This window comes from Canis lupus, chromosome 30, assembly GCF_011100685.1.
Source record: "Canis lupus familiaris isolate Mischka breed German Shepherd chromosome 30, alternate assembly UU_Cfam_GSD_1.0, whole genome shotgun sequence".
Taxonomy (NCBI): Eukaryota; Metazoa; Chordata; class Mammalia; order Carnivora; family Canidae; genus Canis; species Canis lupus.
This window is the reverse complement of record NC_049251.1, coordinates 27155186-27177217: the sequence shown is the minus strand read 5'-3', so window position 1 is coordinate 27177217 and position 22032 is coordinate 27155186. Positions and strand designations below refer to the sequence as shown.

Here is a 22032-nt window from a genome sequence, read left to right as displayed (position 1 = left end):
TGGGAAGTTAGCATGTTTGGAGTTTTAAAAGACCAACATTATATTCCTGTAGAAAATGTTCATTAACACCATAATTAAGGAGAGAATCCTGGGTTACAATATAATTGATCTGTTCTAATAGTGATCTCTTTATGTCCTTTATGTGAGGGGGTGCTTTGGCTTAATCATACAAAATGATAGGTACTTTCTTAGGTTCTAGAATTCTTCAGTCTGAAAGTCTCCAAATTCTTTCACATTGTCTATTTGAATGTTAGCCAGTTTAAATATTTTATAATTTCTTTTGTGTTGGGCTAGCCTATAGTATACACACACACACACACACACACACACATATCAGTGTATGTATGTATCCATGTGTCATATATATATATATATATATCTCAAGTGTTATTAGCTGCTTAAGTTCTTGAAGTTTCCTTTGCTTATTGTCTTTTTATCACTTAGCATAGTATCATAGTGTTTGGTACTGCATTATGAGGTTACATTAATTGATATTTTAACTTCATATTTTTCCTTTTTTTTTTTTTTTTAAGGTAATGTGGCCTTAGATAACCTACAGATAAAAGAAAATGCTCTGGTAAGTTTTCAAGCTATGTTGATTATTCAGTTAATTTGGTAAGCTCCCAGAAATTCTTGGTTACCTGGTACCAGATAATGTGAGTCGTTCAGGGAAGGATTACTTGTTTAATGGTTTGCTATAGGAAAATCTGAGATTAAAAATTTGGATTTTTTTCCCCCTGATGATCAAAATGGTATCTTTTGGGAAATGGAATGTTTTTCCTTGACTTGACTGAATAGCTTTATAGTAGACATTTGTCTTCCTTGAAATAATTTTCTCCAAAATTGTCTTTACATATTTTTTTGGTAAATAAGAATTTGATTTTAGCAATTTGTCAAATGAATAATTATATCTTTGGAAATACATTGACAGTCCAGCTTTATAATATTATGGTACTATTAATAAGTCAGGTAGCTTTTTTGGATTCTGGCTCTCCATCCCTTACTTCCCATCCCCTTCCCTGTTAGGCTTTAGCCTATTAGACTTAATTTGATTCTATGAAGTCACTTAAGAATGAGTTTATTCTTTTTTTTTTTTTTTAGACTTTTTAAAAAAATGTATTTGTTTTAAAGAGAGAGAGCGCACATGCAGGTGAGGGGAGGGGCAGAGGGAGAAGGGAGAAAGTGAATCCCAAGCAGACTCTGCTGAGCATGGAACCTGATGTGGGGCTATCTCAACGCTGACATCATGACCTGAGCCAAAATCAGCAGTCATACTCTTAACCCACTGAGCCACCCAGGTGCCCCAGAATGAGTAATTATTCTTTAATAATTGATCAAATTTCTAACAAACTATAGTATGTTTATAATCCTAGTGTTGACTTCTGGTTGGATTTCTACATATTAAACTGTGTATCTAAGGAGAGTCTTATACTCAAAGTGTTCACATGACTGGTGTCAGGGAAGCCAGTTTTGGATACTAAAGATCCTAGAGATGGAACTTTGTCACGAGAAGTAACAATTAATTTTGTTCTCCTGAAAACAACTTGGCAGGCATGGTGGAAAGGGCATGGACCTTGTAGTCTAGCAGACCTGGGTTTCAGAGCTAGCTCTGCCCTTTCACCAGCTATGAGACTTTTGGCAAGTTTCTCAGTTTCCGTGAGCATTAGTTTAATCATCTTTTTTTTTTTAATTTATTATTTTTAAAGATTTTATTTATTCATGAGACAGAGACAGAGGCAGAGACAAAGGCAGAGGGAGCCTGATACAGAACTCAATACCAGGACCCCAGGATCATGCCCTAAGCCAAAGGCAGATGCTCAACCACTGAGACACCCCCAGTTTAATCATCTTTAAATTGAAGTTAATAATACAAAATGATATAATATCTCTGTTCCTTTGTGGCTTGAATAAGATTAAAAGTAGAGCCTGGCAAGTAGTGGGCACTCAAAATATTTAAATTTTCTTTTCCTTTATATAGGATGCTACAACTTTTTAAACTTTACCCCAAAATTTAGAGCTTAAGACTCTTTTGCTGGAGACTGGAATAAAGGTTATTTTTTTCTTTTTTAGGAAAATATTTTAGAAGGAAAGAAGTATAAATAGAATTGCAGGGAGAGGATATGTATCTAACATGCTTAAGAGACAAATTGAAATCTCTCTTAGTCTAGTTTGAATTTGGGTTATAATTAAATATAATAAATTATTTTGTAATTAACATTCTCCATTAATTCAAGCTAGCTTCCTAAATTAAATTGGATTGGTGAGAATTTACTTTGAATATGGCTGTTTACGTTTATTTTTTGTGAAAAATTATTTCATGAGAGTCAAAAGTGAGCATGAGACCAAACTTTTAGAAGTGTTTACAGTTATAGTTTACAGTTTGTATCCTGTATAACTTAAAGTATAAGATGAATGCCCTTGAATGCATCCCCCTCTCCCTGCACTTGCCTCTTCTATCTTGGGTGTAGAGCAGTTCTCTTACCATCAGAGAAGAATTTTGCTTTTTGGTTTAGAAGAAGATCAGTATTGCATTCAATTCCTGTTCACCTAGAATGCTTGAGTAATCAGATGATTGGGTAAAATGATTATTTTAGTTAATTGTTACCTAAGGTATTTCAATCATCAGGTTGATAGTATGTACTAAGGTACATCTAACAAAAAGGCTATTCTGATTGGTTTAGTTTTTAAAAATTATAAAGATTTGGGGATCCCTGGGTGGCTCAGCGGTTTGGCGCCTGCCTTCGGCCCAGAGCATGATCCTGGAGACCCAGGATTGAGTCCCACATCCGGCTCCCGGCATGGAGCCTGCTTCTCCCTCTGCCTGTGTCTCTGCCTCTCTCTCTCTCTCTCTCTCTCTCTATCATGAATAAATAAATAAAATCTTAAAAAAAAATTATAAAGATTCAAGTGATCGTTGTGAATATCAGTTATTGTTTAGTACTCTGTGACTATAAAAGTTATTTGTGCTTTCCAATCCAGATAAGTGCAAGTTTATTTTTATTAATGATTGGTACCTGTCAGTAACTTATCTAAAGTAAATGCTAATTTGGTTAGTAATAAGTAGGGAAGCTCTCTTTCCTTTTAGGATTGTTTTATTTATTTACCAAATGTTTTATTTGAGAGAAAATAGTTGTTATTATTTTCAACTAATTTTTGTGAAAGGACTCTTCCTTTTCCTATTCTAGTATTTCAGTTAAGCAGTGTCCATCTATTATTTTAAAAGCTCCTGGCATTTCCATTGGTCTTGGTGTGGTTTATTAAAACAAGTAACCAGTTTACCCAATTACTTTAACTACAAACTCTTTTTTTTTTTAAGATTTTATTATTTATTAGAGAGAGAGTGCAGAAGTGGAGGGTGGGAGGGCAGAGAGAGAAGCCAACTTCCTGCTGAGCAGAGAACCTGACATGGAACTTAGGCCCAGGACCCTGGGATCATGACCTAAGCTGAAGGCAGACGCTTAACTGACTGAGCCACCCAGGCATTCCTAACCATAAACACTTTTTCTGTTGCCTCTATTTATAGTTGTGTTCCTCTTGTGAATCTTTCCTCAGAGTCCAATTTAAGTCACTAGAAATTCTCTTTTTTCAGGATGTCCTTTCTGAGTTACTCAGATACAGAAAATTTATTTCATATTTTTCCTTCGAGATGATTGTATATTTTTTGGGGGGGGGGATTTTATTTATTTGAGAAAGAGAGCGAAAGAGCATGAGGGGGGTGAGGGAAATGGGGGGAGGGGGGTGGCAGGGCAGAGGGAGAGGGAGAAGCACACGCTCTCCTGAGCAGGGAGCCCAACGTGGGGCTTGATCCCAGGACCTTGGGTTCATAACCTGAGCAGAAGGCAGACGCTTAACCAACTGAGCCACCCAGGCACCCCAAGGTGATTGTGTATTTAAATGATGATACGAAGGTGATTTTGTGGGAGCTTAATAATTTAAGATGTCTTTAAAATTTTTTTCTTCCTTTCTAAGAGTGAATTGGATGTTCCTTTTAAAGTCAAAGCTGGCCAAATTGGTAAGTACTCTTCACTTGAGTTATTCTTAGTCCTTTTAGTTTTTTATTTTTCCTGTGTTATTTAATCTAAAACATTTTTTAGCTTGGACAAAAATGTGAGAGGTTTTGGAGTTCTGGGCCTAATATATGCTATTGTAATACATAAATACTTTAAGATTTTGACAAAAGGGTAGAAAATTACCCTCTAAAAAAAAAAGACATTTGAAGGGCAATGATACTTATTAGGCTTTGATTCTACTGCACGAAACATATCTTGATATTCAACATTGATATTTAAGTTTTGTATGCTTTTTCTTTATATGTGAAAGGGATATAATTTGCAAAACTCTAGTAAATACAATTCAAGTATAGCTTATTTCCCTCATATTTTGTTCAACCATCTGGATATATTATGCAGCAACGTAGTATAGAGGATATGTCTTGGTAAGTAGAAAGTCTTTGCAGCTAAACTTTTTTTTTTTAAAGATTTTATTTATTTATTCATGAGAGACACATTGAGAGAGAGAGAGAGAGGCAGAGATGCAGGCAGAGGGAGAAGCAGGCTCCATGGAGGGAGCCTGACGTGGGACTCGATCCCGGGGGTCTCCAGGATCACGCCTTGGGCTGAAGGTGGCACTAAACCGCTGAGCCATCGGGGCTGCCCTCAGCTAAACTCTTAACACTGAGATCATCCATAACTAAACATTCATCTTTGTTGAAGAAATTTTTTAGTAGAACAATAACCTGTGAAGTCCTCTCAACTGTTCCATACTTACCTGATTTTTACTTTTTTAAAATGTAATTTATAGCTCTAGACAACTTGCTGTTACTTTAGAATTTTCATTTATGCCACCATCATTCCTTCCACTTCCATCACCCTGCTATTTCACCATGTGGCTTTCCTTCTTCACTTATTTTATATTCAAGAAAGGTATTGTCTCACTATTCTAGCATCTCTTAGCAATTACTTGAATACTTCTGTTTGAGTCTACTTATATTACCTATACATGTTCCTTTTTTTTTTTTTTAAGATTTTATTTATTTGACAGAGAGACTGAGAGAGAGAGAGAGCACAAGCAGGGGGAGTAGTAGGCAGAGGGAGAGGGAGAAGAAGCTGGCTCCCTGCTAAGTAGGACATGGGCTCAATCCCAGGACCCTGGGATCATGACCTGAGTTGAAGGCAGATGCTTAACTGACTGAGCCACCCAGGCACCCCCATATGTGTTCCTTTTCATTTAAAATAACACTTTTGTGTTTCTGTCCCTTGAAACAGGAGATACTCCCTTAAATTGAAAGCTTCAGGCCATGCATTATCTTTTTTGTTTGTCTGTTACACAGAGCCTTATGCTGTGTGAAGTGTTGATATTTAGCTATGGTGGTATCTAGTATTGCCACTCTGCATGCTGAATTGAAATACTAGAGTAAAGTTAAAGTCATTCTTTCATTTTTTTTTACCTTTGAGATATTTATGCACACATTGCTATGTGCAAGATTATGTAGGTAGCTGTGGGAGAGGCAAGGATGAATAGATATTTGTCTTTAAGGAAGTTTCAAATTTAGAACATAGTATTGAAATTGCATTTGCAGAGTATTAGATGAGTTATATTTGTTTAAAAACTATTACATTATTTATTATGTTATTAGAACTGGGTTTATATTTTAGAAGAGGTTTGCTAATGTTTCAGAATTTGTTCTTTTTTCTTTTCAATTATTAAAAGAATTAAATGACATTCTTTAGGATTACTCACTGACCGTCTACATATAAGGATGCAAAGCATACTTTTAAAAAAATTTATCTCTTTTTTTGGTTTATGGAGCATTTATATTAGTTATTAAACTTTTATTAGGTTAAAATATTATACCTAACCTGTGAAGTTAGTGTGGCTAAGTTAAGCTCAAGTATGTTTTGGTTTGGGACGCCTGGGTGGCTTAGTGGTTGAGTGTCTGCCTTCTGCTCAGGGCCTGATCCCAGGGTCATAGGATTGAGTCCCATATTGGGGTTCCTGCATGAAGCCTGCTTCTCCCTCTGCCTATGTCTCTGACTCTCTCTCTCTCTCAGTGTTTCTCATGAGTGATCAAATAAAATCTTAAAAAGAAAAAAAAGAAAAGAATGATTTGGTTTTCTAATAGCTAAACTGTAAGTTGGTTATCTTTTTACTTAAAAATAAAAAATTAAAAAATAAATAAAAAATAAAAAATTTCCTGTTCTATAAATGGGAAGCAATGATATAACTCAATTCCAGTGGAATTCAGGCTAATGAAGGATAGGAGGAAAAATGCATTAGGGTAAATGGAGAGAAGAAAAGGTAGAGGGAACAGACAATCCCTTTTCCTTAAGCTATAGGGCTAAAGGGGCATTTTCAACTTTTTCAGTCTCATGCTCACCACAAAGGCAATCAAATCAGCTTTATTTTTTTTTCTAAGATTTTATTTAATTTTAGAGAGAGAGTGTATGGGCACACATGAGCAGGGAGAGGGGCAGAGGCAGAGGGAGAAGGAGAGGGAGAATCTTGAGCAGACTCTGAGCTAAGTAATCATGGGGCCTGACAGAGGGCTCCATTCTGTTACCCTGAGATTATGACCAGGGCAGAAATCAAGAGTTGGATGCTATCCACTGAGCTACCCAGGTGCCCCTCAAATCAACTTTTTAGGAGTTTATGAGTTAACTACATATGTAGCAATATTTGTTATAAATACAAGTGATTTTCACTGTAAAGTTATCAGACTTAGAAATGGACCAGGAGTATACTGGCATTACCTCTAGACTCCCCTGACATGGGAGCTGTTTAGGAAACTCAACAGGTTTATAAACTGAAGAAAAATAAAATTTAGATGGAGAAATAATTTGATATTTTAACCCTGGGAATAGATTCCCAGGTAAAACTGTCTTACCTGCATAAGCCATGCAGGTGCATCAAAATATGCTCCCTTAAGTTGCATTATTTTATTTCCTCTTCAGCTTATTATCCGGTTAAACAGTTCCTTGAACTTTGGGCATCTTTATTTAAAGATGCCAGTGATTCTGGTGATATAAGTAGTTGAGTCACTCTGACATCCACACTGATGACTTGGGTAGACTTATGTCATTTATTTAACTTCTCTGGGAATGAATTTCTTGTTTTCAAAATTGAAATAATAGCTGTCTCATCCCTTCTTACAGGTTGGGAATATTAAATGAAATGATATCAGAAAGTTTGGAAAGCATAAAGCACAATATACATAGTTACTTCTAATAGTAATTAATATGGAAGAAATCTTTGCAAACTTCAGTATTGGGGTTTTTTTCTTTTTTTTTTTTTTCCCTGAGTTAATATACATACTATATGTGTGAAGGGTTTTGTTTACTTTTTCTCTAGATGGAGAGTGGGAAATGTGTATTTTCTGGAGCAGCCCAAATAAGAATTTAAGGTTGAAATTATATTTCTTTAGATAAATTAACTTTGAAGATTCCTTGGAAGAACCTTTATGGAGAAGCAGTTATTGCAACCTTGGAGGGACTATACCTGCTTGTTGTCCCTGGAGCAAGTATGTTGTATTAGGTTATATCCATTCAGTAACAGCATAGTGAAATTAAATTGTTAACCTTGGTTAAGTATTTTAATATGTTTAATAAAATAGATAATTTAAATAAACTAATCAATACGTATATACATGTATTTTACATATATGCACATATATATTGCCACATTTGTATACAAAATAATTTATGTTGGAAGGAATTATTCCTTTTTTTAACCATTTGTTAAATTCTCTGTGAATAATTATTTTGCAGCTAAGTCTTCATTTTGAGTTGAAATGCATTAAATAATTTACTTTTGAAGAATGAGTGAATTAAGTTTTTAAAAATGTACTGATGTGTTATACAGATTTAAAGAATGGAGATTTTTTTCTCTATTTTTTTGCTTCTGATTTTGAGGAATGTTAAAAAATGTGTGTGAAATAGGTCATTTTTTCATCGTAAATGAATGCATTTTAATTTTTAATGAATGTTGTAAAGCAGTAGTGTTTAAGCAATATGTTTATTTAAGCAATGTATTTTCAGTTATAAGAATAATTTAATGTTAAGAAAAGTTTGGATATTTTAGGGAAAAATTACTTGTTCTCCCAATCATAAAGCAAACACAATTTTTATTTTTATATTTTGCTTTCCGTTCTTTACCATATACATATTTGAGTTGATATATATCACATATAGACAACATGAATCTGATTTTTTTACTTATTGTATATATTTTTGATATGTGATAGTGGTAATTTTGAAAGGCTGTATGATATTTCATTGTGAGATGCCTACTGTTTTGGGCTGTTACATTGAACATTATAAACACCTTATTCTTAGAGATATCATTTTTGTTCTTTTGTGTTATTTCCTTAGAACACAGTATCAGAAATGGGATTTCTAGATAAAAAGGAAATTTTTTTTTTCTGATTGTTGATATATATTCTTGAGTTACTTTCTGAAAGTCTTTAATCTATATTGATACCAGCTAGTATTGGATTACATGTTTTTTATACTTACTCAAAATTTTACCCCTCAGACAAAATAACTGGAAATTTTCTGATAAATTTTCTGCCTGCCTTTTGTTTCTCCCTTTTACCTTTCTACTCACTCTTTCCTGCTTAACCTTTTTTCCTTTTTCCTTTCTCCCTTTAATTCCGTTCTTTCTTCCTTTCTATTTTGATAAAAGCTTTGAAAATAAATAGGAATTATTTATGTTTAAACTTTCTGTAAAACTAATTTAAAGAATGCAACTCTTGAGTTACAAAAAAAATGGCTTACAAGACTTACAGTACAAGTACACAATCATAATGAGGTTGAACTTTTCCTCTTTATTTAATAATTGCATTTCCTAGTGTATGAACTAATTATATATTTTTAGGTATTAAATATGACGCTGAAAAAGAAGAAAAATCTTTGCAAGATATTAAACAGAAAGAGCTATCCCGAATTGAAGAAGCCCTTCAAAAAGCGGCAGAGAAAGGTATGTTTATGTTTTAGATAAATTTATATATATCCGTATTTTAGATAATGCACTGTAGAGAAGATGCTTTCTTTTTTTTTTTTTTATTTTTTTTGAGAGGATGCTTTCGTAAGACTCCATAAGTTGTCATTCCAAAGAAAGAATATTCTTTTAAGATCATATCTCAAAATACCGATTACAAATATTATAATGACTCACATTTAGGAATCATTGCCATGTGATTGTTTTATCTGCCAGTTTAATTTTCCCACTTTTCTCAACCAGTTGTTTTTATTGTGACTTTTCTGTGAGTTTTTGCAGGCCTGTTTATTTTTGCCAAATGTTAATAGATTATACTTCTACATTTTTAGGTATATCCATGGATATATCTATGAGGATAATGAGGTTCAGCGTATCAATATAGTGAAATAATGTTTAGAAGAAATGGTGCTATAATTCTGTTGTTAGCTGTATCTCTTTATTATTATATAGGATATTTTTAAAAACTTGATTCTTCAGATTTCAACATTTTAACATCTTGCCTTAAGTTTTAATTTTTTATTTTTATCTAAAAATAAATCTGATGACTATTTTGATTTGGTTTATGGAGCAAGAATAAGGATAAGGATAAGATAAGATGAAAAAGCAGTCTATAAGGCAAATACGTTTAAGGACTTTTCCAAACCTCAAGTTTTTCTCTTTCAAGTCAAATCACTCTCTGGTTGCTCATTCTCTAACTCACTCTCTGTGTGAGAGTTATTAGCATTTTATATCATTTTTGTATCATTTGGTTGGCATGTTTATGTATTTCTGTGATGAAAGAGGATGATAGGGGATCCCTGGGTGGCCCAGCGGTTTAGCGCCTGCCTTTGGCCCGGGGCGCGATCCTGGAGTCCCGGGATCGAGTCCCACATCGGGCTCCCGGCATGGAGCCTGCTTCTCCCTCCTCCTGTGTCTCTGCCTCTCTCTCTCTCTCTGTCTATGATAAATAAATAAATCTTTAAAAAAAAAAAAAAAAAAAAAAAAAAAAGAAAGAGGATGATACCACAAATGCTAATGCATTTCTCTTTGGTCTCTCTTAAAAGATATGGCAAACCTAATTAGAAATGACAGAAATTATATTCAGATATACTAAGATTTTGTTTTCTAGCTTAAGCTACTGATGTTTAATTGAATCAATAAGAAATCTCTCTTAAAAATAGCTTACTCAGGGATGCTGGGGTGGCTCAGTGGTTGAGCATCTGCCTTCGGCACAAGGCATGATCCCAGAGTCCCTGGATCAAGTCCCTCATCGGGCTCCTTGCATGGAGCCTGCTTCTCCTCCTTCTGCCTGTGTCTCTGCCTCTCTCTCTACCTCTCTCTGTTTCTCATGAATAAATAAAGTCTTAAAAAATAGCTTGTTCATTAAAATTCTTTATCAGTGATTCTAATTCTTTTTGCCCTGAGTGGTTTTCCTTTTTTTTTTTTTTTTTTTTAGATTTATTCATTTATTTGAGAGAGAGAGAGGGAGGGAGGGAGAGAGAGAGAGCACACAGAGGGAGAGGGAGAAGCAGTCTGCCCTAGGAGCAGGGATCCAGATGGCAGGGCTTGATCCTAGGACCCTGGGATCATGACCTGAGCCAAAGGCCGACTTCTGACTGACTGAGTTAGTTACCCAGGCACCTGCCTGCCAATTGCTTGCTTGCTTGCTTTCTTTTCTTTTCTTTTCTTTTCTTTTCTTTTCTTTTCTTTTCTTTTTTTCTTTTCTTTTCTTTCTTTTCTTTCTTTCTTCTTTCTTTTCTTTCTTTCTTCTTTCTTTTCTTTCATTTTCTTTTTTTGCCAATTGCTTTTTCTTATGCAAAGTGATGGATTCTTTTACAAAAAAATATGAAAATACTTAAAATACAGAGAAGGTTGTCCTAATGGAAGAGATTTTGAAAAGCTTAGTATTTTTTCTTTCTCTTTTCATAGTTGAGCACATCTTATTTTCTGAAGCTTGAAAGTCTGTATTTTTATGAAAACAGTATCCTTCATTTCTATTACTTAGTGTGCCAAATAAAACAAGATGAGAATGGTTTTGTTTATTACAATTTAGTGTGATTATTTACTTTTACTCAGTTTTGGTTAATTAGTATGTGTGGAAATAGTACATAAATTGAGGAGAAAGACTTGGAGAGCACTAGAATTTAATTAATTTCTTGATACAGTTCAGATTAAGTATATTTTTTAACACACTGTATTTAATGATACATATTCATCAGTAGGCGTATTGATATATATTTAGATAAATTGATACACATAAGAAAATATCAAAATATATGTATTATATGTAATACAGCATAATTGTACACTCATATAATTTATTATGTATATACAAGATTATGTTATACTTTTCCTTTCAGAAACAAACCCCAAATTCCTTTCTTTTTTATTTTTGGATGGAAATAATTGTGATTATATAAAAAATATTTTCATGTTTCCAGTGGGCTGTAAGAAAAAGCATATGTAGTCTCTCCTTTTGTAGTAGTTGACAGCTTAATTGGTAAATGATAACCTGCTATACATATTGTATTGAGTACCTATGAGATTTTGACTTCTGGGTCTTAATGTTTAGGAAATTTATATGTTTAGGCCTGGCAGAGAGGTTAAGGATAATTTGATATGTTTATAGGAGCAAAAGAGATGATATATTTATAGGGGTAAAAGATGAATTCTTGGTGCCTCGCTGCCTCAATTGGTAGAACATATGACTTTTGATCTTGGGGTTGTGTATTTAAGCCCCATGTTGGGTTTAGAGATTACTTAAAAAATAAAATCTTAAAAAAAAAAAGAGATGGGATAATTGGAATATATGTTAATATTTTTTTAAGTTGCAATAAGTACATTTAATTATCTTGACAGCATATAATTTTTTTCTAGCTTCTATGAATATGGATCACCATAATGTTATTATTCATAGAAATGATAAAAAGACCCTAGTCATTGGATGCTCTGCATTTCACCATTATTAATAGTTCTTACTTAATACCATACTTTATTTTTGAGACTTATAATTTTTTCACTTATTTCTTGGTTTTAAAAGCACAAAAGCACTATGGCATAGATATAGAGACTCCGAGAGATAAGGAGAAAAAGTGATTCAACTCTGAGCAGCAGATAATATAATTGAGAACAAAGTCATCTAGCTAATCTGCTTTTAAAAAGTATTTCTACTTAATTTGTTTCATTTGGTAAAATACAGTGCTGCCCACAATCATGTGGAAAAAAATAAAACGAAAATATCAGTTAGTTCATTCCTAAACAATTTCCTCAACTGTAAAAATAAACTTCTTGATATTTATCTCCTTTTATTTTATTGTGGTGAGTTTTATTTTCCTGAGAAAGCTATTATAAAGTAAAGGGAAAGATGAAATTCTTAGTGAGGCCAAAGATTCCCAAATGCTATATATTTTGTATTTAAAATGTTAATTTTGTCTAAGTAATATATACACACACATTAAAATCAAAGTTTTGCCATAAAGACTTCTGATAAAAAATGTCAGTCCCCTCTTCCACTCTTTTCTACCCTTTAGACCCATTCCTTAAAGGGAACCACAGTTTTAGAAATACTAATGTTCTGTCATTATCTAGTCTATTAATGTAAGGTATTATCTGGGATTTCCTCTTATGATACTTAAGGATTTTACTTCTCTTACCATCTCCTTTCACTCTAAATTTCCCTCCCTGTCCTCTTAATGTGGTTATATCATAATTTTTGGCCAATTAGTAGTCAAAATTTACACTACTGTGAAGTGTAATTGTTCACTGTAGGTCAAATATTGTACTATGATTATGTTTCCTTTCTTACGCTTATTTTTCTGGAATTTGTAAATGCTTTTTTATTTGCTTTCTTTGTAAATTTACCTTTAATTCTTTTCACTTACTTCTTGAAATCTGTTACATGACTATCAGTATTACTTTCTAATTGCCCATACCCACCATTGGTCCCCACCCCAGACCCATTTCCCTTTATAATGATTGTTTTTCAGGCCTGCTGCACAGTTGACCTCCTGAAATTGGTCTTTTGTGTTTAATTCACTGTTTTTCTGGGTCCTTTGCCTTTCATTCTTTGTTAGTTTGTTACTTTGCTAAAATGTATCTAGTAGCTTTTAAGAAAGGATACATTGTATATAATTGTTAAAATCCTTTCAAGTCTGAAAGTCTTTGTTTACTTATAAGCTTGTTTTATTTGGCTGGGAATAGAATGCTCGGTTTTAAATGAGAATTCTGAAAATATCATTTACTAAATGATATTACTAGGTTCTTTTGAGAAGTTTGATGCCAGTCTGCTCAACACATTGTTGGAAACATAAAAATCAGAAAATCTGTGAATCTTGCTGTCAATAACCTTACATTTTAGTTGAAAAAATAAGAAATATGCATAGTCATAAATAGGAAAAAGTGTTGAGTCACATCAAAGAGGTATAGGATAAGAGTGGTAGGGGAGTTCAGAATGAACATATTATCTTAAGCCAAAGAGATCAGGGCAGACACTATGAAGATAAATATTTCAGCTATGTCTAAAAGATGAGTTTGCAGAAAAGGAGAGAGGGTCTTCTGGTAGAGGGGACAGTAAAGAGAGGGAAGTATAGAATAGGAGGAATAGGTAAGAATTTGGGAGTTTGATGGAATAGCAGCTAACATTTATTGAGCGTTTACTGTTTGTCATTCTTCAAAATGCTTCATATGTATTAACTCATTTAATAGTCATAATTCTATGATATAATGCTATCATTGTTCCCAATTTACAGTTGAGACAGCTAAGTTAAATAACTTGTCCAAGTCACACAGCTGGAAAATGATAGAGCTATAATTTGAACATACTCTGGCTCTATATAGATCCTGTATTTTTAGTTTTGTGCTATAATGGACTTTCATTTGTGACCAGTGGGAGAATCCGTAGGAAGTTTTCCTTTTTCTTTCTTGAAAAATCCAGGGATTGATGTCATCAAAGCTGTGTTTAGGAAGGTTAAACTTGCTGTTGTGTCTGGGCCGTATGTGAGGAGGGAAATGGAGGATGATGCTATGTCACCATCACTAACAAGAATGGATAGAAAGGATTCAGACAATATATCTAAAGGGAACAGGTCAGACTAAAAGTAACTCTGAAGTTAATATTTCATTCTGCAGATGGGCAATACAGTGGGCAAAAAGGGAACCAAAATAGCAGGCTTTTGCTGTTTGAAAATTTCCAATAATGCAATGAGTTGTTAGCCATAATAGATATTTGTCTGCCTTGCTTAATTTAAATTATTGTTATAATTTTAATTATTAGGAAATTTTGTTATAGTGTTATAATAATAAAGTTTGTATGTTGAAATAATGGAGGTGGTTTCACTGTTTCCTTAGAAATATATTGTTTTGGTGTCACCACATTATACTTGTCTGTTACGTGATTTCTGATTCTTTTAATTAAGTTTAGACATGTTTTACATGTGAAATTAAGGTGTCTCTCAAATGCTTTGCGTTCTGGTTATTGCTGCCATGCGGATGCAGGCGCACATTCAGGGGAATTCATATATGGCTTGGAAAGCTTTGTTTACAAGGACATCAAGCCTGGTGGGTATGCATGGTTCATTATATTTAGTTATTAAAAGATTATATTCTTATCCACTCTTGAGCTTTTAATGGAGTCCATTTGATATACCATTTTTTTAAAGAAAATATGGAAATGTAATTCATGTTTTTCACCTTTGCCATCATTTCCATTTCCCAGCCTTCTGTAGCCATTTGTTCATTCACTAAATATTTAGTGTCTTCTAGGGCAAACACTGTGCTGGATGCTTAGTGTTCATGGGGTGAATCAAACATGACCTACTGCCTCTTGTGAAGCTTACAGTTTGATCTATGGATAACTTTGAAATCCAGACTGACTGCCTTTCTGACTGGTTCTGTAGTGTAGTAGTTTCTCAATTAGGAAATTCCTCTCAATAGCAGTGGCTTTCACACTTGTAAAAAGCAATAATATGGAACCTTTCTTAGTGAGTGAGACTTTATTTAGAGCCTTGATAAGAGGTGTTCCTCTGGGATTCTTGATAGCTTTCCTGATTGGCTTTTTCTCTGTAGGAGCTCTATAAGCACATGGAGACTGTTGTCTTCTACAGCATATTAAACTTTGAGGCTTCACAGAAGGCAAATTTGAAGGCTCACTGCTTGAGGATTTATAATAGGCCTTTTTTATATGATAGGGAATTAAATACTACAAGTACATTAAAATAATAATTCCAGTATTTTATAAAAGTATTTTATATATTTGTATTTTCTGTAACTTTGCTGGGGTTTATGATATTAGTCACACTTAAAATTTGTTTTGATTAATTGGCAAGTGGGGTCTGTACTCAAAATGTAAACAGTAAGCATTATGTTAGAATTACCTCTGTAGCTAGGAGCTTCATTAATATTTAGGTTCATTTGACAAATGGAAGAAGAATTTACGTGGCAAATTTCATAGCACTGAGTGAAATTACCCCAAAAGGTGTTTCTCTTTTAATAAAAACTGTCCCTTTAGCAAGTATAACTATGTTAATTTGTCTTACAGTTATTTTATTTAATTCAGAATATAGTCTAGAAATGCTCATGGCTCACTGTTTAATTTTGTTATAATTGGACCAGATTTCTGCAGTCTGCCAGAGCGGTGTTTTCTGATCCTTCTAGGAGTAATCTGCCTCCAAGATCCAGATGAATTGCAGTGGCCCATTTAAGTCATAACAAAAATCATTGGGCAACATTGGTGGTAAAAATAAACAATTCCCCTCCCCCTTCTGCAAAACCAGAGTGGTCACTATGAAGGAAAACCTAATTGATTCAGAGTTTACTCTGAACACTGCATTAACCTGAATAAAAAACTTGGCCTAGAATATTAGTGATTCTGAAACAAGAATAGTTAATTTGTTGATGATATCTTCATTTGGCTAGGACATAATATATACTCTGATCTTTTAATTTTTTACTTTCTGAGTGCACATTCCTTCCTTATTTCATGTCATTTAAAAAAATTATTCCAGGGCACGTTTCTCAAAACGTTAATACTGTTTTTCATAGTAATACTGAAATAATATATGATTTTTCACTGTGCTAACACTGGTGCTGATGGTGCAAAAGCATCATTGTGTAAAATTGTGGCTGCCTTAGCATGCATGAATTGGCAGTGGCACCAAACTTTATATTTTCTTTTATATTTTACATTTTATTTTTATTTTATTTTATTATTTTATTTTTTTAATTTTAATTTTTTCAACATGTCCAAGCACCAAACTTTAATAGCAGCCATTGTATTCTTCACTACCATGTACTCACAGTAAAAAATAAGATGAAAAATAAAAAAGAAAAAGAGCACCAATTTTACTTAAGAATATTCTTGATGGAATAGGAAAAATTCAATTTTAATAAACTTAAGCTCTTGAGTATGTGTCTTTAATATTTTGCGTGACAAAGCAGGAAATATGTATCCTTAAGTAGAATAATTGTCTCAAGGACAAATACCAGTGCATTGTTTGAATTGTCAGCTGAACTAGTTGCTTTTTTCCTGGAAAACCATTTTAAATGGAAGAGTGATTGACAGACTATTATTATTCAGATTTGGGTAATTCATACATACCCAACAATACAAAACTACTTCAGCAAAACAACTTCAAGAAAAAACACTGATGATGTTTGTTGCCAATGATAAGATTTTACAACTTTTAAGCAAAAGTTAGAATTTTGGAAAACTTGTGTTTGCCACCTGGAGTTTGGCAGCTTCCCAGTACTTAAAAGACTTTGCTGATATGATTGGTGGCCTTTAAAAAGATATGATACTAACAATTAGGATATGATACTAACAATTGTGATTTTTGATGTTAATGAAATCACTCAACATTGAGGTCTGTATAATTGAATGAAGCAATATTTCCATATTACCAATGCATGATGATCAGGTATGTGCCAAAGGTCCATCTAAAGTGTAAGGTAGACCAATTGATTTTAATTCAGATGAAGAATTTATTGATAGAGTTTCAGATTCCAAAATACAACTAATCTTCAAGAAACTACCACTTGTTGAGTTGGGGTATAATATTCATGATTACATGAAAAGATCATGAGGATGTTCCTCCCTTTTTTATTACATATCTATAGTTAGATCAGATTTTCTTCAAATGCTTCAATCTAAACATTATTTCAACAGAACTAAGGCAGAAGGAGATAGGTGTATCTAGCTCTCTTTTGTCAACCCAGACATTAAAGAGATTTGTAAGAATGTAAAACAATGCTACTCTTTTTACTATAACTTTTTGTTTGGATAATATTATATTCATAAATATGTATTATCAGTGCTATCATGTAATGTTTTTTATTTTTTTACATAATGTTTTTAAAAATATGAATTAATAAATATTTTAAAATTTTCTGTTTTGATTTCCAATATGGTAAATACCCATAATTGTAACCCACACAAATAAAAAACTCTTTAGGGTTCTCAAGTAAGTGTGTTAAAGGTATCAGGAGACCAAAATATTTGAGGACTGATTTAGATACAAAATATCATTTTTTAATATTCATCAGATTAAATAGAAACTTTCACTAAAGAACTGTATAGCAGTCAGATTAGATTCTGAAATTATTTGGAGAGTTTTAAACACAGTACATATAACATTGAGATCAAAGATAGAACAAGGGGCTAAAACAGTTGTGAAGCCAGAAAGATAGTAGAAGGTCTTATAAGAAGAGTAAGTTGTGATAGAATCTAAATCCAGGCAGCTGAGCCTATTTCTGAAAGCTATTCTAGACCAGTGGGATGGTTTTCAGGGATACTTTGGCTTTCTTGTTTCTTTTCAAATGATATTTCTTTGAAAAATCCATCTTTCTCTAAATGTTTAATTTGTGAATGAAAAAGACTCAAGAACCATCATTATGGCAAGAAATATTGGCAATAGCAAAGTCCAGATTCTTTATGTATTTATTAAACTTCTTGGAGCTCAGGGTTTTATTCTTGAAATCCAGTATTTGGTTCTTAGTTTTTAAAATGACAGGACAATATGCTTTAAAATATAAAAGAATAATTTTAAAATTTCAAGCTAAATTTCATATATATCCTATAAATATATACATATATATGTATATAGCATGAATTGGATTTATATATTTTACCATAATGTTCAGATGTGGATTTTTTTTAATTCATTTGAACAGATGCTAGATGATTCTTGTCCTAATGAAGAGTCCTGCCTGGTGACAAGACAGTTGTGCAAACATTTGTCATGGTATAATTACTGCTTAGTAGGAAGTCTTTATAAAGTGAGGAGGTAGCTGGCCCTAATGTTGCTTGAAATAGTTGAAGAAGGCTGCAGACAGGCCTTAGTGGACCTGAGATTTAGGAGCCTCTTAGGATTTTGCCTGGTGAGGAACTTCAGGGAGGGCAACTGAGGTTCAAAGAATGATCTATATATATAGAGAGAAGCATTAGCCACTAGAAAATTAGGCTTGTTTAGTAAATTAATAGTAGTTTCTGACGTATCCAGTGCAAGTATGAGTAGCGGAGGTAGAACACCACCACAGGAGTTAGGGGCTAGATCATGAAAGGACCTTTGTGTCTTGCAGACACTTTCTCATTTATCTGTCAGGCTGCAGAGAGCCCTTGAAAGAGTTTTGAGCAGGGGATTGACAGGCTGTGAATGGTATTTTGGAAACGATCAGTCTGGTGGCACTGTAGAAGGATGTTTAGGAGGCAGAGTGGAGACTAGAGGCAGAGGAGACCATACAGAGACCACCTTGGGTGCAGACTGGAGATAATGTCTAGCAGGAAGTGGAATGTAAAGATTTGTAACTTGGTTAAGATGGGTGTTGGTTAATGCCATGAAAGCGAGGCAGTGCCAAATAAAAGATGAAGTTTTAAAGGAATTAATTAGTAAGCCAATTTCAAAGACAGTTCTGTGTACAGTTTTTGCCCTTTTGGTGTTCTTTGTATCTTTAAGTCATTAAAGGATTTTGCTTTTGAGGTATATCATGCCGAGGAAGTCATCTGTCAGCAACCTACCTTCCCATTCATTTCATTTGTGGTCCTCTGTCCCTTCCATATATTTATGAAAACTTTTCCCTGAAAATTTTATATTCTGTCATTATTACATTTCCAATATTTTGATAACACTGAAGTTAAAATTAAACTTTGTATCATGAAAAGTTATAAGTATTATAAAAGGCTTTGTGTATGGATATTTTGCTCAATTCTTATATGATTGTACTTGCCAAGTTATTTGCTAGATATTTGGAGGTCATTCTAGACTAAAGGTTTGTGAATTTCTGTTTGTATTGAAATAGGTCAGTTTAGAATAAAGTGATTTGTACCAAAATTTGCTGTCAGGAAGAATTCTCTTGTTTTCTTTTCTGTCCTCTAGTCTGCTAACTTGAATTTTATCCTTTTCTCACTAAAATGCTTCCAATGAGAAGGACGTAAACGTAAAAAGCACAAAAAACATTTTAAGAAACCTTTTAAAAGTCTTGATCGTTCGAAAGGTAGGTAAACGTAGTTTTTATGCCATGTGTTATTTATACACATCGCCACTTGATTTCTGTCTCCAGAGGTAAAATGAATGTTAGATACCATGTAACTTCAAAAATAAGTTTTAAGTTGGAAGTGCATATTAAAATCTAAAATAAATCTAAAATAAAACAAGGACACCAGAATAGGCTGTCCTTTCTATTGAGTAGTGCTTTAGATATCCTTTGATCATTTGATTATGAAATATGTGAGAATTTCAACTCTTGACATTGTGTTTTTCTACTTTTTATAGATAAACCAAAAGAAGCCAAAAAGGATACATTTTTGGAAAAGTTGGCAACCCAAGTAATTAAAAATGTACAAGTAAAAATCACAGACATTCACATTAAATATGAAGATGATGTAAGTAATTTCAATTTAGTTTAAGTTAGTAGTTAAATGTGTATTTTATAATAAGAGTTATTGATTTGTCTAGATAAGGGTGACCTGTACTGGATTTTAAATCCAAGATTGTTGGTTTTTTGTTTTTTGTTTTTTGTTTTTTGTTATTTTTTCTGCTGAATATGTTACTGTATCTTCTTTCCTATGTTACACTTTTTTTTCAGTTAGGCATTTAAGTGTATAAATAAAAAACCACCATATGCTCCTTTCTAAAGGTAGTATGACAGATTTCCCTGTTGTCCTCTATTATTTATTTTGAATTTTAATGCATTAAGATTTACACTATTATAACTTTAAAGATTTATATCAACAAAAAAATTAATTCCAAGTGGTGATGGAAATGGTCAATATATAATGGTAGTTTGTAGAGAGGGGACTAAACCTCAAGTCATTAGTCTACTATGAAGTTGTCCATCCAAAGTCCCATCCTCTTTATATTCTTTCAAATGGGATTGAACATGCATGCACACCTACTCACATACATGTGCAAAAGTGTGTTTAGAAACCAATTTCACTTATAACCAGAGTTTAACATTAGCTGATTAAAAACTGCTGATTAATTTATTTTTTTCTTAAAGATTTTATTTATTTATTCATGGGAGACACAGAGAGGGGGGGGGGGCAGAGACACAGGCAGAGGGAGAAGCAGGCTCCATGCTGGAGCCTGATGTGGGACTCGATCCTGGGTCTACCAGGATCAGGCCCTGGGCTGAAGGCGGTGCTAAACTGCTGAGCCACATGGGCTGCCCCACTGCTGATTAATTTTAAACTAAATATACATTGATTTGTTTTAAAATTTGAAAAATATATAAAATAACCTTGAATTTTTTCATTTACCTAAGATGATGGAAATATTATTCCATCTCTTCTAAATTTGGGGTTTAATCAAAGCAGTGCTGACATTTTTAGAATTTTCTTTTTCTGATAAGTTACTTATAGAACTTAAATTTAAGTAAGATACATTTGTAGTTTTTCAAGATATACTATTACCATAAATTGATTTTACCTTTTAGTTTTATGTAGCCATTAAACTAAATTTTGTAAATAAACAACTCATCAATGCCCTTTCCTAAACTTAGGAAAATAAATCAACACATCATGGAAGTAAAAATTATTCTTAAAACTAATGATTTATTGATGAATGAGAACTTCAGTTTGAATTTAAATTAAGCTTTTTTACTGAGCAAGTACAATTAGGTACATCATTTCTCTCTTTAATACAAAATATAGAGAGGCACAGGAGTGGGATAGGTATATCAATTATGTTTAAGTTGGCATCAGTGACAAAATATATTAAAATCTAAAAGAAAAAGAATTAAAAGTGCAGAGGGATCTTTCTTGTATCTTTCAATGTGATTATCTTAATTATTGTATATAGGATAATGAAAAATAGAGTTTAGGATGTAGGGAATAGGGAAAGTATAATAATTTATCATAAAGATGCTCATTGGGTGATAGGTGTAGTTTGTGGGTAGTGTCATAGCAAGTGAGGAGTTGGTAAAGTTCCTTCTGAAATAGGTGCAAGTTATTTTGAACTAGTTGTGTGTAGGTATAAAAAGATGAGTGTGAGAATAAAGGAAGATATTAAAAACTGAGCTCACAATGCTATTTGTGCTTTTCAGTTATTTCAGAGCTTGCATTTTCCCTGCATTTTAGAAGATTCTATGTGACTATGGTCTGGAGTCCTTGTTGGTTGATTTAGAACATGATGTTTTTTTCTTCTCTTGAGTTTACCTGGTTTCTATCATAGCTAAAAAACTCTATATGACTTTTGGGCATCCTTATGATGTCTAAGACAATGATATTGTACACATTGTGGTAAAGTGTAAGCAGGGAGTATCAATATAACTTATAAATTGAGGATTAGGAATAGAACAAAAGTTTCATAGGTTAAGAGACTGAGGAAATTAAATGTTAAGAATCTTGGACATTCCTGTCAAAGCATTTTTGAAAAGCTAATGATCTTAGAGACTTAAAGACAGTTCATATTTCTAAGTGTGAAAATCGTTAATATTTGAAAAGTGATTTAATGGCAGTATTATTATCTGTGACATCTTGTGTTGTCTTTGAAGAATATCTTTAATGATACACATAAAGAACCTGTCTCTTCTTTATTTGGGTAAGAATCTAGTTACTGAGAAAAGTGT

The 22032-nt window shown here is 33.1% G+C and overlaps 1 protein-coding gene across 4 annotated transcripts in view; it reads left to right on the top strand.

The window, feature by feature from the left end:
• Window positions 1-22032, top strand: part of VPS13C (vacuolar protein sorting 13 homolog C) — a 169144-nt gene that overhangs the window by 10809 nt on the left and 136303 nt on the right. For 3 of the 4 annotated variants that reach the window (XR_005381733.1, XM_038580596.1, XM_038580598.1), the window contains exons 2-8: window positions 534-577; window positions 3970-4012; window positions 7421-7516; window positions 8872-8973; window positions 14467-14529; window positions 19393-19458; window positions 19737-19846. Coding sequence is in view for 3 of the 4 variants with exons in the window: in XM_038580596.1 (XP_038436524.1) it covers window positions 534-577; window positions 3970-4012; window positions 7421-7516; window positions 8872-8973; window positions 14467-14529; window positions 19393-19458; window positions 19737-19846 (524 nt within the window). In the remaining variant the exon portion in view is untranslated. The remainder of the gene's footprint in view (window positions 1-533; window positions 578-3969; window positions 4013-7420; window positions 7517-8871; window positions 8974-14466; window positions 14530-19392; window positions 19459-19736; window positions 19847-22032) is intronic. The other variant, XM_038580597.1, reaches the window with a different exon arrangement.